The sequence below is a fragment of the Gallinula chloropus genome (genome assembly GCF_964237585.1).
Source record: "Gallinula chloropus genome assembly, chromosome: 8".
NCBI classification, from domain to species: domain Eukaryota; kingdom Metazoa; phylum Chordata; class Aves; order Gruiformes; family Rallidae; genus Gallinula; species Gallinula chloropus.
This window is the reverse complement of record NC_140093.1, coordinates 23,816,197-23,832,271: the sequence shown is the minus strand read 5'-3', so window position 1 is coordinate 23,832,271 and position 16,075 is coordinate 23,816,197. Positions and strand designations below refer to the sequence as shown.

General features: G+C 42.9%; 1 protein-coding gene across 1 annotated transcript in view; it reads left to right on the top strand.

Annotated features, from left to right (window-relative positions):
* Window positions 1-14,897: 14,897 nt before the first annotated feature.
* SPSB4 (splA/ryanodine receptor domain and SOCS box containing 4) overlaps window positions 14,898-16,075 on the top strand; it is a gene marked incomplete at both ends in the record, with an annotated part of 59,798 nt that continues 58,620 nt past the window's right edge. Inside the window, one exon of the mRNA XM_084267430.1 lies at window positions 14,898-15,591. Within this exon, the coding sequence (XP_084123556.1) occupies window positions 14,898-15,591 (694 nt within the window). The remainder of the gene's footprint in view (window positions 15,592-16,075) is intronic.

Genomic DNA, 16,075 nt, shown 5'->3' with positions numbered 1-16,075 from the left:
CAGGTTTTTGTCCATGTCAACTGTGTTACTTCTCAGGTGAGAAAATGCTGTGACGGTCCTATGTGTAGCCAAGGAAATAATTGGATTAATGGTTGGATAAAGGGAATTCTGAGCTTTAACTATTTCATAAGTTACTGGCTAAATTACAAAGGCTTCCTTTGAGAATTACTTCAAGGACATACAGAGTAGTACCAGTACTGGTACTTCCGAAACTTTGATTTCCAAGTTAAATATTTTAGACTCTGTTTCCACATTAAGCTTTGCTGTGTTCCTCAGCAGAGGTTGTCATGCACTTTTGGCAGCAGGATCACTGTAGTGTTTTGAAGTGAATAGCAGCTTCAAAATGAAGTTCAAATATTAATAAGTTCCTACTAGTATACCTTGCTCAGTGATGTCATTTCATGCATTTTTGCAGTGTACCCTATATTTTGATTAATGTGAATTGTTGGCTCAAGTTAAAAATGATCCCAGCCTGGTCAGTCTGGTGATATAAGAGTTGAAATTGAAATACTGTCTTTATGGCATTGCTTGTGTTGTAGTATTTGCTTTTCTAGCTGAAAGGAACACTTAAGTGAGGTGGGAAAAAGAAGCCCATTAAAATTCAACTACACTTGATTATCTTCAGAGTTTATCCTTATTTAACCTATAAAAAGATGAATTTGTAGGATTTTTTTCAGATGTGTGTAACATAATTGTATGAGGAATTGAGCATCTGCTTGCCATGGTTTGTCACTGGTCTACTTAGACTTCAGTTGGGGATCTCGGTGTGTGACGGTAGCCAACGCTGAACTCTTTCAAGGCACTGAACACTGTGGGGCTCCAGTTTGTTCATTCCAGCAGGGTCATTACTTTATCCTTTGAAAAGGAAAGAAGCAGCAGCGTGCCCTTGGGCACGTGTGAAACCTGAGAGGGCTTATAAATTAAATTCAGAGTTGCTGGTCCCATCCCACGCTTTAGGCAAGTCCCTGTCTGTGGAGCACAGCGGCTGGGTGGTTACTTTGGGGGGATGACCCTGCGGGGAGGTTTAGGTGCATTATGTTGTCTTGCTCTATGTAGCAAGAGGAAGCCCAAGAGACTCTTTTCTTCGTTGTCAAGCATGTCAGAGATGACAGAAGTTGTTTCAACTAGAGATGACACCAAAGCGTGTAAAAGACAGCGACCGTTGCCATCCCAACCTCATTTTGGCTGCGTGGCTGTGTATTAGTGTAACACCCAGCTTGTGCCAGCCACCGAGGGTGTCCCTCTGTGTCAGCGCTGCTGGTCTCTGGTGCCGGTAAGGTCTGGGTAATACTCACTGTGATGTGCTCACTTCTGATTCAGAGCGTGCTGATTGTTCGCTAAATATTTATACACTCCGTCGTTTTGATGTTGCAAGATAAAAAGGGTGTGTTTTCATCATCTCTGGTATTCAAAGGCAAATAGTGCATTGAGGCTGCTGATTATTGAAAATGATGGAAAACTAACATAAAGAAGTTCCTTTGTACTTTGGTCAGTGCTGGTGTGTTTCCAGTGGTCTAGAGAATCTCACTGGTAGTTCATTGATCACTTGTTTAGACTGAGATGCGGTGTTGTTAGCGCAGTCATCATCTACCAAAGATGTGAGAATGTGCTCAGGAAGGATTTGTTACAACATGTATCATATCCTTTGAGGTTTAAATATAACAGGATACATAACACAAGCCTGAGCATGAGACCGGGAGTATGTGCTGCTTGTTAAGTTTCTCAGTGTTCACGTTAGCGGTATGTGGAGCGAAAGGTGTGGGTGGAGAGGAGGGAGGAGGGGCTGGCCTGCGCAGTCGCTCTCCCAGTAGCTGTGTACAGGGCTGTGGATGTAGCGGGTGGAGGGAAATACTCAGCAGTACGAGTTCTTGGATGTGCACATGGACAAACGGTGGTCGCTTTGTCAAAGGGACTAAGCTGAAGTATTTGTCATTATTTACAAATGAAACAGGGAGTGAAAATAGCCTTCATAGGCAGGGTACACAGGTGAAACCTGGAGTTGCTGCAGGATACTTCTGTGGTGCTCAAACTCCTGTGAGAAGATAGTGTTGATGTGGTAATGCACCTTCCCTTGCCTCAGCTGCACTGGAATGGGAGGAAGTGCATGAGGCTGCTGCCTTGATCTCGTGTCTGGAGATACAACAATGGTCCGTTAGTTTAGGGTCTCTCTCTCTCTTTTTTTTTTTTTCTTTTTTTTCTTCTTTTGTGACCTACCTACAGCATTGGTTACTGGCTTGCATTTCCTACTCTTAACCCTGTAACAAGAACGTCCAGTTTATTTTTATACCTGGGTGCTTCTTTCTAGCAGTGTTGAAGGAGAGTGCAAGAGAAGAAGAAAATCTATGTGTGCCAGGCCATCTCAGTTTAGCTGCTGGAAGAAGATACCAAAGGGAAGTTCAAGCTGAAGTGCTTCAACATGCTAGGGATGTGAGACTGACCAGTGAGCTGGCTTTTACTGCTCTACTCCATCCACATCCTCCAAAGAGAGCAGGAACCAACACTTGACTCCCTGTGTTTTTAGATGTTATGTTTTCCCTGTGGTAAAACAGTTTGGATGTTGAGGAAGATGTGCCTGAGGTTGGGCAGAAGTGTGACTTACTGGTGAACACTGCCTGGTGTGCAGTTATTCAGGAGATGAGGGGGGTGACTTGGTTCTCTTTGTAGCTAGAGGTTGCTGAGATTGATTGCTGGTGTAATGCAGTTCTGGTGTGTGGAGGCCTGACATCCTGTTTGCCTCTGCAAAAAGATGAAGATAGTGAATTCATGCAGAAATATTTTTCTTTTCCTTTTGGGTGTTGGAAAGAGTGGGGAAAAACACTGCCTAAATCTGGCATCTAAATTTAGATGTCTGAATTAGCAATGCAGGAAACATAGTAGTGAGCATAGCAAGCAGCTCAGTTCCTCTAGAGCAAGGCTGGCAGTGGAGGCATCTTGGGCACTTAACTCATTCAGGCCTTTACACTGTGCAGAGCAGGCAGCTCCTCACACCCCTTGTGAAAAACGAGGTGGGGGATATGCTTACACCATGGCATAACTGGCATTTTAATACAGCTTTTAGCACAGAGCTCCTGCAGAAGTGGTCTTCACAATGGATTTTCTGCTTGTACTTTGTTTTGATCAGAGCATTTGCATATAGTGGTTTCTGCTTCCACAGCTGTTCTCTTTGGTTTCCGAAGTGGTAAGAGATGTGGTATGTTGAAATCAAAGCTGAGCCTGATAGCCTATTGTAGGGGAAGGCTCAAGCAGTTACTGTATCACAGCAAAGATGTGTGGGTTGATGGTCTTGGTTCAATTCAGTTCTTGCATTTAGTCTCTTCTGGTGCAAGAAGAAATTTTTATTACGTGTAATAATTAGCTTTTGAAATAAAGAGGACTATCTTCTGCTTTAATCACTCTGCCTTAATAGCAGGGAAGAAAAATCACCATTTTGTAAGAGTCCCAACTCTGTTCTCAGTGTTTTCTAGAATGACATTTTAATTGAATTTTATATTTATGGGACTGATACTTAAAATTTGTCATTCTCATGGGTTCTTACCCGTTCCTTCACTGTGTATTAATCAGCTGTATTTTTAAAGAGAGTAAGCTTCTGTTCTGCTTCTCTTACCAAACAAGAGAATTATTACTTCTGTTGGTCTTTTTTAAAGTGCAACTCATAATTTTCAGCTACACTTATATTGTTAATATGAGCTGTTACATAGTTGCTTCATACCTAGTACGTGAATGGCTTGTAAATAAATAACAAAAGCAGGTTTAAATTTCATGCCTACTCTTAGCAAAACTAATGGATGGTAATCAGTGTAATGGCTGATAATAGATTGTACTGTGCCAGCAGGGAAACTTGCACCCAGACAGAGTAACACAGGGTCAGGAATGGCTAAAGACTGCTTGGGGAATGTGTGCTTCTCCAGATGCTTTCTTAAGTCCTTCAATTAACTTGATTAAGCAGCTTACCTTAGAAAAAGGAGAATTTGTGACTTGGAAGTTCTCCCATGTGGTATACTCCCATTGCTTTAGGAATTAATTCCTTTAATATTTTGTCTGGGCAAAGCAGGCAGCCTTGGTTGCTCCTGTGTCTTGCAGAGGCATGACATGATATATGAAGGGCACTCGCAGGGCTGAGGTTTTGTCCTCTGCAGATGGATTTGGGCAGAAGTTATGAGTTGGTGATTTCTGTACAATGCAGTTGAATGGAGGCTGGCTGCCTTATTTTTATTTGTATTGAAAATTCCCCCTGCATAGATCACTATGAATCCCTCCCCAACAGAGGAGAGTGTGTCCTTTTTCCCCTTTGTCTTCTGCTATCTCTGAGCTGTGTTTTATGGTGCAAGGTTAGCTCCAAATGCTATCCTCTGAAACGTGAGCTACCGGTATACCTGGTCTATCTATGGTAGAGCCTGGCCAAAGCAGTGACTGAAAAGACTTTATGGCCGGGGTTCTTTGTCCAAGAACACTGTATGCTGTGTTCTAGTTACAGCATTTGAAGGGCACAGAAAATTGGCCTGAGATGAAAGCTGATGGGACCAGAGAACTCACTTGTCGTTAATTAGTGCAGTGCAAACAGTTGACTTGTGGGCATTGTGGTAGCCTGGAACTCTGTGTGGCTGCTCTTCCATGTTTTCAGTGTGCTGGCCCAACAAATTTTTTGTTTCCAAACTGTAGGTCTTTGCATCTGGTTCTGGCTTGCCATTGCAGCAGGAACATGCCCTCAGTTCCACTGCTGCCTGGCCACAGATTATTTTGAATGGCTTTCTGAATAGAGACAATTGTTTTTGCAGTATTAGAAGCAGTAGTCTCTTACAAAAGTTGTCTTTAAGTCCATACAATACCTTTGGAAATGGGGACCTGTGTTCATAACTGGTGTTTCTCCACAATTCCAAGATGACCCTGATGATATTGCAACCTTGTCTCCTATCCTTTGTTATACCGTGCTAAGCAAAATCATGATATAAACGTTTTGGTAGTTACTGGTGACGCTACAGGCATCTGCTACCTAATGAAAGGCGGTGGTTGAGTGTGCTTGTGTGATCTTTCTCTTCCCAGGAATGCCAGGGGGCTGAACTAGCCTTAAGAACCTTTGCAGTGGAGTTGGAGGTAAATGTCTGAAAAAGGCACTCAAATATTAGAAGAATGGCTGAGTGTTTTTTGGTGGTCTTACACCAGCGTTTTCTCCCCCTTTCTAAATGTTGATTATGATGGGAATATTAAATGAATTATGTTGCTTTTGGAGGTATGAGATTAATTCCAGCTTTATGTATTTTCATCTTTTTCCCCTTTCCTTCCGTTGCACTGAAGAATGAAATATGATTGGCAATTAATTGTTGCAAATAAAATGCCACTTGAAAAAGTCTGACTTCTCTGTGTAACTTCAGTGTAAAGGTATTTTGAGAAATACAGACCTTGTGTTTGAGCTTACAGAACTTAAGTCTGTTGCAAGGCTCCTGTCAGTGGGCACAAAGCTGATGTATTTTTATCTGTTCCTCTATTTAAGTCAAGGGTGGATTATTTTTTTTTTAAGTACTTCCCTGTGGTCAAAAATACCTGGAGTTGTTGGCACTTGTAGCATGAAATTCTTGTAGGATGTACACTGATAGGTCAGTACTGAAGAGATGTAAATGCTACTCAGAGTAGCAACTTCTTTCAGGATGGGTTTTTGTAGTTGGAGACCCTCTCTGATTTTTAACACTGGAACAGCCTGGGATGCTCTTTCTGTGTAAACCAGTATTTGTTTGGAAAGGCAGCCTTTCCCCTTAATCCAGCTCGAAGACAATGAAAGAGCGAAAATAGGATCCCACATGGCCTTTGCTGCTTGAGACCCATCCTGTGTGCTCAGCAAAGTGTCCCATGTGTCTTCAGGAGGAGTCACAGACTCTTGATGTGGGGAAGTAACTGGCTGTAAATCTTTAACTCCTTAAACTCCTGTGGCTTTTCCCTGCCTCTCCTGCATTGCCAAGTGTCCCATTTCCTAAATTAATAGCAAACACAAAGGAAAATACTGCTCTGTGAAATGGGAAAGCTTTTATTTGTGTAAGGAAAAGCAATTTTGTTGCTTGGACCTCAGGCGGTTTGTTTCTATCATATTACTTTCTCCATCATTTATCTGTGCAATTGTTCTCCCCTGACAGATGGGCTTTAGCAGAGGCGTGTGGTTAAGACAGCTGAAATTCATTGCTGTTGCTTAAAAAATGTCCACTTTTTTTGAGAAAACACTTAACAGGAAGTTGGTTTGCCTTTTTGTTAGTGCTTAAAAGCTCTATGTGACTTCATTTGTCACCTTATCTGGGAAATACCATGTCACCTGCAAAATCTGACTTCGTGATGATGCTTCTGTAAGTTATGTAAAGTCTGTTTGCTTCATTTCTGTTCTTTAAGTCACTTCAGAAAGTGCAGACCTAATGAAGCATTGCTTCCTGGATTTGTCTTGTGGCTGACTTAACTTGGAATCTTAAGATGTTGTGCCTGCAGTTACTGCTTTGAAGTGAACTCATTCTCTTCTGGGTTCCTTGGCAAGATGTGGACTCTTGCAGCCAGCCTGCTCTTCCATGGGGTTGCTTCAAAAATGTCTGTCCTCTCCCCAGCTGCCCCTTCTTTAGGGACAGTGTTATCTTTGAGCCTGCTGTGGTAGTGTCAACTGTGTCTGATAGTGGCTATTGCCTGAATTAGTGAAGGAGGAAGGGTTAGAGGGATGCAGATGGTGTGATTGTGTAAGCCTATTTTCCTATTAAACAAAAGAATACCCTTTTGTTCCGATCGAACTTGCTCTTGTGTATTCATCTTCTACGTGTTTGTGCGAGCACAATGGCTGGGCTCCCTCCAGCCCTACCCTCCCCCTCTCCCAACGCAGGCCTGCGCCCTGTGGGCATCTGTGGCTCCCTACAACAGATCCCCCTGCTGCTCTTTGTCCCACACAGCCTTTTTTGGGCATCATCTTCTGAATCTGTACGACTTGATGCAGTGGGGACAACATCTTCAACTCTTGCCTGTTGTGTTTATCAGAGGAACAATATGATTTTGGCAGCACTGTTAGAGTATTGAAGCCATCAGGGTCAGATCAGGAACTGCCTTTGATGGGCAGGTTCTGCTGGAGCGTCTGAGGGAGCTGCATCTCTCCCAAAACTGGTGAGACCATCTGAAAGGGATTGTTTGTATAAAGTCACTTCAACTGAGAGTTAAGCCAAGTCAGACTCAAAAGCAAAAGCTGACAAAAGTAACTCAGCCATTCCAAGGCCATTGCAAAGTTTAAGCTGCTAGGGAATGTCTTTGTAGACAGAAAGGTAGAAGGGCTGAGCAGTCAATGCATCCACTGACAGGCACTGTGAGAGTGGAGCTGTCTCTTGTAGAATCTGTGAAGTCTACAGCAGCCTTGTGATTAAAAAGGAAATGCTGCTGTTAGTGGGTGTTTCTCCATGCCCTGTCCTCATCATGATGCTGCCCCTAGACAACCAGTTGTTAACCTAGACTCAGTCATGAGTTAGAGACCCACCAGGATTGGAATACGTTTTTATATGTAATAGTGTGACTGAACCTTGAGCAAAAGGGCCAGATTTTCACCAGAACGTGTTACTGCAGTTTCTGCAGTTGCAATAAAGTTCTGGTGAACAATTGTGTTAAGCTAGAGGAGCTTGTTTGTGTGATTGTCACTTCCAACCATCTTTGGGCCTCCCCTCAGTCTGCTTAAGGATCATCCCTGGGATTTGCTGCTGGCTACATTAAGGAATGATACTTTCTAGAAGTCTTTCTCTTCTACTGACTTTCTAACTTCTCTTTCATTTTGAAGTCCAACTGGCTCTTCTGTACATTACAGCGAAAGAAAGGTCCTGGGAAGGTGTTCAGCCCTCGTGGTCATTTAATGAACTGGTTTTGAAATTGAAGCTGTAGGGGTATCGATCCTTTGCAAAGCTGTCGAGGTGAGAGTAAAATAAATTGTCTAAAAAGCTTTAGGGTAGTGAAAAGTAGTGGTGACTAGAGAGAAATTGCAATATTAGAACTTAATTATTCCTTGGGCTTCAAATCTCATGTTGTCTGACACATTTAGTGTATTTATATATTAGCAAGTATTACTTATTGATGAAGCACAGCTGAGTAGAAACATAACATTGCAAATGAATCTGTAAATGGCAAAGTAGATCCAAAGCCACAGTTCTCAATTCAGTGTCAAACCTTTTTTCATGTGTTTGTTTGCTCTTTTATTATAACCCTGACACTTGAATATTCATGACAGCTGGGTCAGGTGTTCAGGAAAGACAGGAAGGTATTTACTGTAACAGAGGGGTGGCTGAAGGATGAGAGATGCATCATTTCATGCCAGAAGGGTGAGGAGGATATAAGCAGAAGCTTGTGACTCTACTGAACGTAGCCCTGAAGTTCACTGTGCCCCTTAGGGCAACTTGTGGAAAGTCACTCCACGATTTGGGCTGCTGCTTGAATAGATGCTTCTGCATTTCAACTTCTGATTTTATTTTTTCTCTCTGTTCCTTTGTCTAGAGCAAGTGTTTATGTGACTGTCTGATGTGCCAGATCAGAGGGTTTACCCACCTGCAAATGACCTGGCAAAATAAAATATCAGATTTTACTGGCATTTGAAGGCAGGTGGTTGCAAGACAAAAGGGAAGAATGAATAGCAAGGGGTGGTACAAGGGATGGAGCCGCTTGAACATCTGTAAGTTTATGGTAATTGTGGAATCACATGGGTATTCCTGTTAAATACCCTGAAAGAAAGCAAATGTTTCCTTTCAGTAACTTTAGAACTAGAATGCTGCTGTTTTAAAAAGTTCTTCCATAGGAGAAAAAAGGCATTTTGTGTTGTATCATGTTACTGTATTTGTTTTTCAAATTACATTGCTGTATTCTAACTGAGCAGTCATTATACACAAAGGTGTTTACTGAGAAGTGGGGTTTTGTCATCTTTCATGTTTCTTCAGAATATGTTTGCATTTAAACCCAGCTTTGAGTACCAGAGAGGCAAATTCCAGAAACACATGCAGAGAGATGGAAGGTATAAAAATAACCCAAAACCTCAAATCAGCCTAGTTCCAAAGTACAGTAGATGGAAGTATTTAAAAATATATATTCAGCTGTATTCTTAGCTACTCAAGATTCTTTCAGAATACTTCATCATATGACTAAACTGCTTTTAACTGTGGTGGTACAGATGGTGTGGTATTTCAGATTATTCTAATTCCAAGCAGCTAAATGCACAGTCTATTTTAATAACAAGCTTATCATGAATTTTGAAACAATTACATTTTTGTAACATTAGAAAACAAGTTACCCTTCAGGGAGGAATGTCCACGGGATTTTCAGGATTTGCATTCCTTTCAGGCATTGAAGAAGTCATGACTTGCTGCTGCATTGTTCATCCCACATGTTAAATGTCATTTGCCAAGTGTGCACGCAGTATAAACTTTATCTGCAGCACAGGATAATTTAAGAGTATCTGAGCTTTTCTGGCTGGTTGTATTGTTACTGCATAGTCCCAGTTTGACAAAGAAAGCCAACATTGTTGACTTACTGCCCATTTTGAACAATGTTGAGTATCAGGATTTACAGTCGAGTCCAAGCTGGACAGGCTGTTTAAGGTGCCAAAAATGTGCTTAATTCATTGTCACCCTCAAAACAATGTTGTCATGGCCCTGTAGCTGTTTGCACACTGGGAATGTGGTTGATACCCTCTGAGCCTCATGCCTTTACATTGTCTGGGTGGAGGTAAATGTCCTTGAACTTATAAACCCTTCTTCATCAACTTGTCCTGCAGAGCTGGTGATTTTCTTCTTCCTCTTCCTCCTGTAGAGATGTTAGGACCAAGGTATGACTCAGGGGAGTCAAACACTTAAGGAATCATTTCTGTTTGGGCATCCAGGGAAGGAACAATTTTGTTGCCCATGGAGAAGAGGCCTTGCTTCAGAGCCTCCTGCTATGACTCTCAGCGTTCAGGAGTCCTTGCTTGCTGGTGACCAAGCCCAGGTCAGCCCAGGGAGGTGGCAGTGAGGTCTGGCTGCAGAAAGGAAAGAACCCAACTGGGTCGACAGTAACAAGATTGGGAACTGCTGTGTAGAAGCTTGAACACCTTCCCTGCTTTTCCTGAGAGACAAGTTCACTGATTGGCGTTGTGTGTTGGTACTCAGCAGCTGCTGGCTTTTTTGTGACTGTCAATTTAGCAGAATTAATCTCAGCATTAGCATGTTCTTACTGTACTTCTGAATTACTTGTGTGGCGCAATTTCTCATGCGTGCTTTTCAAGCTTGCTGCATGTCTGGTTCGTGGTAACCCAGAGGGAGATATTACAGTGAATGCTGAGAGCTGACTTTGCAGAAGGCACGTTCCTTTTATCAGCACTTGTGTTCTACTGATGCCGACGTACCGACTTGTTAAACGCACCCTATGTAATTGCAGCGAGGTGGTGTCCCAGCAAGCCTTTCTCTGGTAAGGATAGCAGGTATTTTTGTTGTGAATAATTTCCCTAAGCATTTTGGCAGTCTGCATGAGGACACTGCTAGGTGACGTTGAGACACTCTTCCTGTTTGGAGTTGGCTTGGTCTAGTACAGTGTGTCTAATCTAATCATGATATCCTGATGAAGCGTGGCATGAGTGTGAAACAGACAGAAATAATTAAGGTTACAGAAACTAAAGCTGTTCACAACCAGAGATTTCCACTTGCTGCAGGAATGTACTATTCTATGGTCGTTCTTTTCCTTTTATCACAGGGAAAACTGATGAAGTTCGGTGTTTCAGTTGTAGTTACTAAACAGGTAAAATGGAGAGGTCATATACGAAGACAGATAGAAATATTTATTTCCTAACTCTTGCAGTGGCTTAATATTACTGGATAGAGCAAAGCTTGGGGAAAAAGTGCAAACCAACTCTATACGGTGAAAAGGTACACTCTTTTAACTTCAGAAGGCTTTCTTATCTAGTGAGAAGATACATGCAAGAAAGTCTGAAGTTTCTAGAGTTGAAGGATCATGCTGTGCTTTGCTAGTTTTTATTAATTAAGGAGGTGGTAAGAAGGTTTTACCACCAAGTGTTTCTGTAAATGAATTGAATAATACATTATCTGGAAGAAATAATAATCCATCCTTTCCTGTTGACCCATAGCTTTTACTGATTCTATTTGGTGTAGCCATCCAGTCCTGAAGACAGGAAGCTAGTTTGTAGCACCACTGCCAGGTGAATTGTCAGCCACTCGGCTTCCCATTGCCAACGCTGGTTGACTTTCCCTGTGACCACTGCTGCATGAGGGTTGTGTACCTCCCTGGGGAGAAGCTGCCAGCAGATCCTGAGAGTCATGGTGCGGGTATGACATTTCCAAGGCTGTGGTGTTGGGTGTAGGACATGACCTGTGGAAGCAGGGAAGGAAAGTTTGTCAGTAGAAACATGCCAGGCCTCAGTGAGCTCTGCTGCTGCAACAGCAACTTGGGGTGGGGTGAAGGGGAAGGTGATGCCTCTGCTACTGCTCCTCACATCCATGGGAGTCTGTGCTGTCCATTTGGTGTAAGTGGACTGTGTGCAGACAAGAAAAGGGAACAGAGAGCGTTGGCTCAGACAGGTTGTTCCTGCAAGCAATTGTTGTGAACTGCCAGGAGGACTTTCTGCATGAGTTGTTCCTTGTAGAGCTGATGTTAATGCTGTATGGGTTGTGAGCAGGAGGCATGCCATGCCATGCAACCTCTTGCTGCCTCCTCACATAAAGTTTTTGTCAGCTGCTACTAACCTCCAGCAGTCAGAGTTGTTCAGTCACAGCCAGCATGGGGTTACACCTATATTGTTCTACTGGTACAAATGATTGAATGGTGACTTTTTATTTTGCATTTATTTGTTCATATCCACTGATAGTTGAATGGGATCGATGTGGCTGTGGTTGGCCCTCATACAGAAGCTGAGAACAGTTGCCAGTTAGGCAGAACTAGGATGCGGGAGAGTGTCGTATGTTGAAGTGGGTGGGAGAAAGCGTTTGATGAAAGGGAGCTTTTGAGCTGTACTGCTGCTTAGGAGCTGCAGCATCTCGGACACATCAGTAAACTGTTCGGTCCATACAAAGCTATTTTGCAAAATGTTAGTGTAGTTATCTGGTAATGTCCATTTATGAAGGCAGGCCTAACACTGGAGAAGACAGTTTCAAACCGAAGTAAGTACTAAGCACGTCCCAGAGCCAAGGCACAGTTGTGCATGTGTCCAGGTACTTATAATCATGCATTTTACTCCTCTGAATTACCAATCTATCTATTAGTGGCCTATTTTTGTTACAGTTTGGGTACATTATGAAGAGTGTTTGCCTGTGGCTTGCCAAGTGAGTCACTGTGGTGTTTAGAATCTCTTGGTGTTTTGCCAGGTAAATCTCTGCCAAGTTCAGTTTCGCATGTGATCAGGAAGTGATACGGGATGATGCGCTGAGGACTTCCCCAGCCACCTCCCCTGGGCAGTCTGACAGGAACAACGTAATTGTGCTTTAAAGAAGAAATTTTCAAAGGCATGTGAAGCAAAATCACATAGGGAAATAGCTGAAGTTTCCTTTCAATAGCTGACATTTTCCCTTTTCATATCCTCCTTTTACGCTCAAAATCATCATGTACCTTTGTTTTTTTAAAGGAATTGCCCAGTCCCTGATCACGTGTCCTAGGAAAGCTTGCTTACCTGATGACATGTACTCCCTGTTGCTTCCCTGTGTGTATATCACCATCAGTATTTGGTTTCTCGCTGGGATTAGCAGTGCAGAAACAAGAGTTGAACTTTTTCTTGGTGGGTACAGTTTGCCATTGCACCTTTGAAACAACCTGTGAGTGCTTCTGCCATCGTTGAAATGTCAAGCAGCAAGTTAAATGTGAAATTGTTTAAACTTTCAGAATCTTTTTATGTGGTTTGGAAACGAGTAAAGCATTTGTTCGAGCTGAAGTCCTTTGGTGTAATTCTGCAGTTGCTCTGTTTCAGTGAGAGGCAGCTCCTGTGAGTCATTCTGAATCTTCCTGTAAGAGTGATATAAGGGGCTTGGAAGCTTACATGTAATTTTGATTTTAGAGATTAAAATTAGGTTCAAAGAGGTAGTTCATTTATATTAATATGTGTACATATATCTATGTGCAACCAGTAACCAGAAAATTCGTGTTTTTATTCAGTAACTGTCACATGGATTGGAAAAGTGAGATTTTCAAAACAAAATAGTACAAAAGTTCTCACGTGGCGCTGGTGTTGCTCCACTTCTGTATTTGATACACACAGAAAACACTTACGTGGTACTGGCTGTTGTAAATAATGTAAGGGCTTCGTTCACTCCTGGAACAAGGCTGGATGGTATTTTCCCAGACTTTTTTCGTTTCCTGTCACTGTGAGTGTGCATTTCTTATGTGTCGTCTTTCAGAAATGATCTTTGCCATGGGGCAGTATATCAGGGTTAGAAGGCCTTTAAGAGGAGGAACGTGGACTTGTAACCTAGCGAGTAAAGCCTTGCAAGACGTTTCTGCAAGACCTGTCTGCCCATGCCTGCTGCTTGGCACTGTGTGAAACCAGCTGTCACTTGGGTGCTGCAGGCTTTTGGCAGTCTGGTGATGATTTTTTTTTTTTTCTGCTTCTTGAAATGCTTCATCACTCTGTCAGTAAATAAACAGTGGGTCTCTGCAGTTATATTTGAGCATTCCTGGACTTGCCACTTTTTTTGCTAAAAGAGAAGTATGTCTGCTGGTGCAGATACATATTTGATCCTGTGTCAATCATCTACTTGAGTTTATAGGACTTTGCTTTCATTTTTGTCTTTAGTACCTTCAGAGGTTCTTGGCGTTCCGTTGCACTCTACCTGAGCTCGAAGAGGTGGGTGAATTTAACATATCCAGGCCGCACAGTATTTTTCCTGGGTGCTTTTGACCACTTTTCAGCTACGTTACCACATTTGTCTATGGAAGTGCAGAAAGAATCCGTTTCATAATCTGTATACCCCATAATGCATGTCTTACTGAGTTCCACTCCTTTGCATCAGCCTGGTACTGCAATGTAGAAAACATTGGTTAGCGTGCTGTCCAGTAGCATGAAGAAATACCTGATTGAAGTAGGTTCTCATATAGAGAAGTTTGCTGAAGAACTGAAAATGCCAATCTTGATTGGTCCTTCCATGCCTCCTCGTCCTTCTCTGTGTGTGTATATATATATATTTAAATTTAGGCACCTTTTAAAAAACCCTAAAGCTTTTTGAAGTTTGGGATTTGTAAAAACTTTATTTAAGGAACATGGTATGTTAAAAGTAAACGTTAAAAACTTGTAACTATTTGCTGTTGGCTGCATTGGCTTTAAGAACAGTGCAGAAGCTGAAGCTCTGTGTTGCCGGGGCCCAGGGGAGAGGACAGCTGGAAAGGAGAGTCTGGCATAGTGTGTGTTTCTAAGACTCTGAAACAAAAGTGCAAGTGAAAGCGAAGCTGCCGCCCAACATAAAGTTTATCACTGTTGCTGGGGAGTAACGTATGCCTTCAGGTCTGTTGTGAACTTGGCCAGACAAAATGGGTGGAAGGGCAGAAGGTGGGAATGTCTGCATCCTATTATGAATTGGAGGAAATGACTGTCTGCACTCTGCACTGGTGGGCTCGGAGTATCCTGCTGGCAGGCTGGTTAGTGCTGCGGAATACTGAACAAAAGTGGCCAGTTGTCAGCTTTGGTGTTCAAAGTAACTAGCAGGGATGAGGAGAAGTTCTTTAAAAATATGCTGTGGGTTTTCTGTTGGGCTTCTTAAACTAACTGGAAACTTTCTGCTTTCTTTCAGGAGTGTTTTTCCTCTGAAAACATTGCTGCTAAAAAGCTCCAAACGGGAGAAGTAAATCCAGTCAGCTTGTCAGGTCGCTGGCTCAGTGTAAAAGTGCTTTCATGAGGTAACGTTGGGCCAAAGTCAACTTTTCTTTCTCCTTTGTAAATCTGCAGCCAAGCGATGGGCCAGAAAATCTCAGGGAGCATAAAGTCTGTGGATGTGAGGGAGCCTCCTTACAGACCTGTTAAACGAGAGCTGAGAGGCCCGGATTTTTGCAAGCCAGCGCGACTGGACATGCTGTTGGATATGCCCCCTGCCAAGCTGGAGGTTCAGTATAAACATGCTTGGAACAATGAAGATCGCTCCTTAAATATATTTGTAAAGGAAGACGATAAACTGACTTTCCATAGACACCCAGTTGCCCAAAGCACAGATTGCATCCGGGGCAAAGTTGGCTACACGAGAGGCCTGCACGTCTGGCAAATCCACTGGCCCACAAGGCAGCGGGGAACCCACGCGGTGGTGGGCGTCTCCACGGCTGAAGCCCCCCTGCACTCGGTGGGATACACGTCGTTGGTTGGTAGCAACAGTGAATCGTGGGGCTGGGATCTCGGACGCAACAAACTATACCACAACTGTAAAAACCAGCCTGGGGTCACGTATCCTGTCTTTTTGGAACCGGATGAGTCTTTTGTACTCCCAGACTCCTTACTGGTGGTTTTGGATATGGATGAAGGGACGCTTAGCTTCATGGTAGACGGACAGTATCTTGGAGTGGCCTTCAGGGGACTAAAAGGGAAAAAACTTTACCCCATAGTCAGTGCAGTTTGGGGGCACTGTGAAATTACCATGAGATACATCAATGGACTTGACCGTAAGTGTTACCACTTTCTTCATTACGCTGTCTTTCAGCTTTTCTCATATGGATTGTTTTCCCTTATCCTTTTGCTGTGAACAGTGTGCTGGGGGAAAAGGGCCTGTCCGCTGTGAGTGGATTGATCCCGTAGTTACTGCCCACAATTAGTGTCTGTCAGTTGTGTCTGTAATGAGGTTACAGTGCCTTTTGGCGAGTAGCAAGAAATCTGTGTTCAAAGAACACGAACATTGAGAAAGGAGATCTTGAAACTTCCTGGGTATAGTTAACAGTAAAAAGCTTGTTTACTGGAGGATATGTTTTAAATCTGTGGTTTTCAAATAGGATTTGTGGATCCTGTAGAAATTTCCTGTAGTAGTGGGAACTCTTACGTGGTGTGCATAAACATACTTGAATTCAGGCCAGTAGGCTTTCTTTCCACGGTTGCCTTTTCCAGGACCCTCAGAAGCAGCTGTGGCTCCCCAAGAATCTGGGAGCTCGGGTC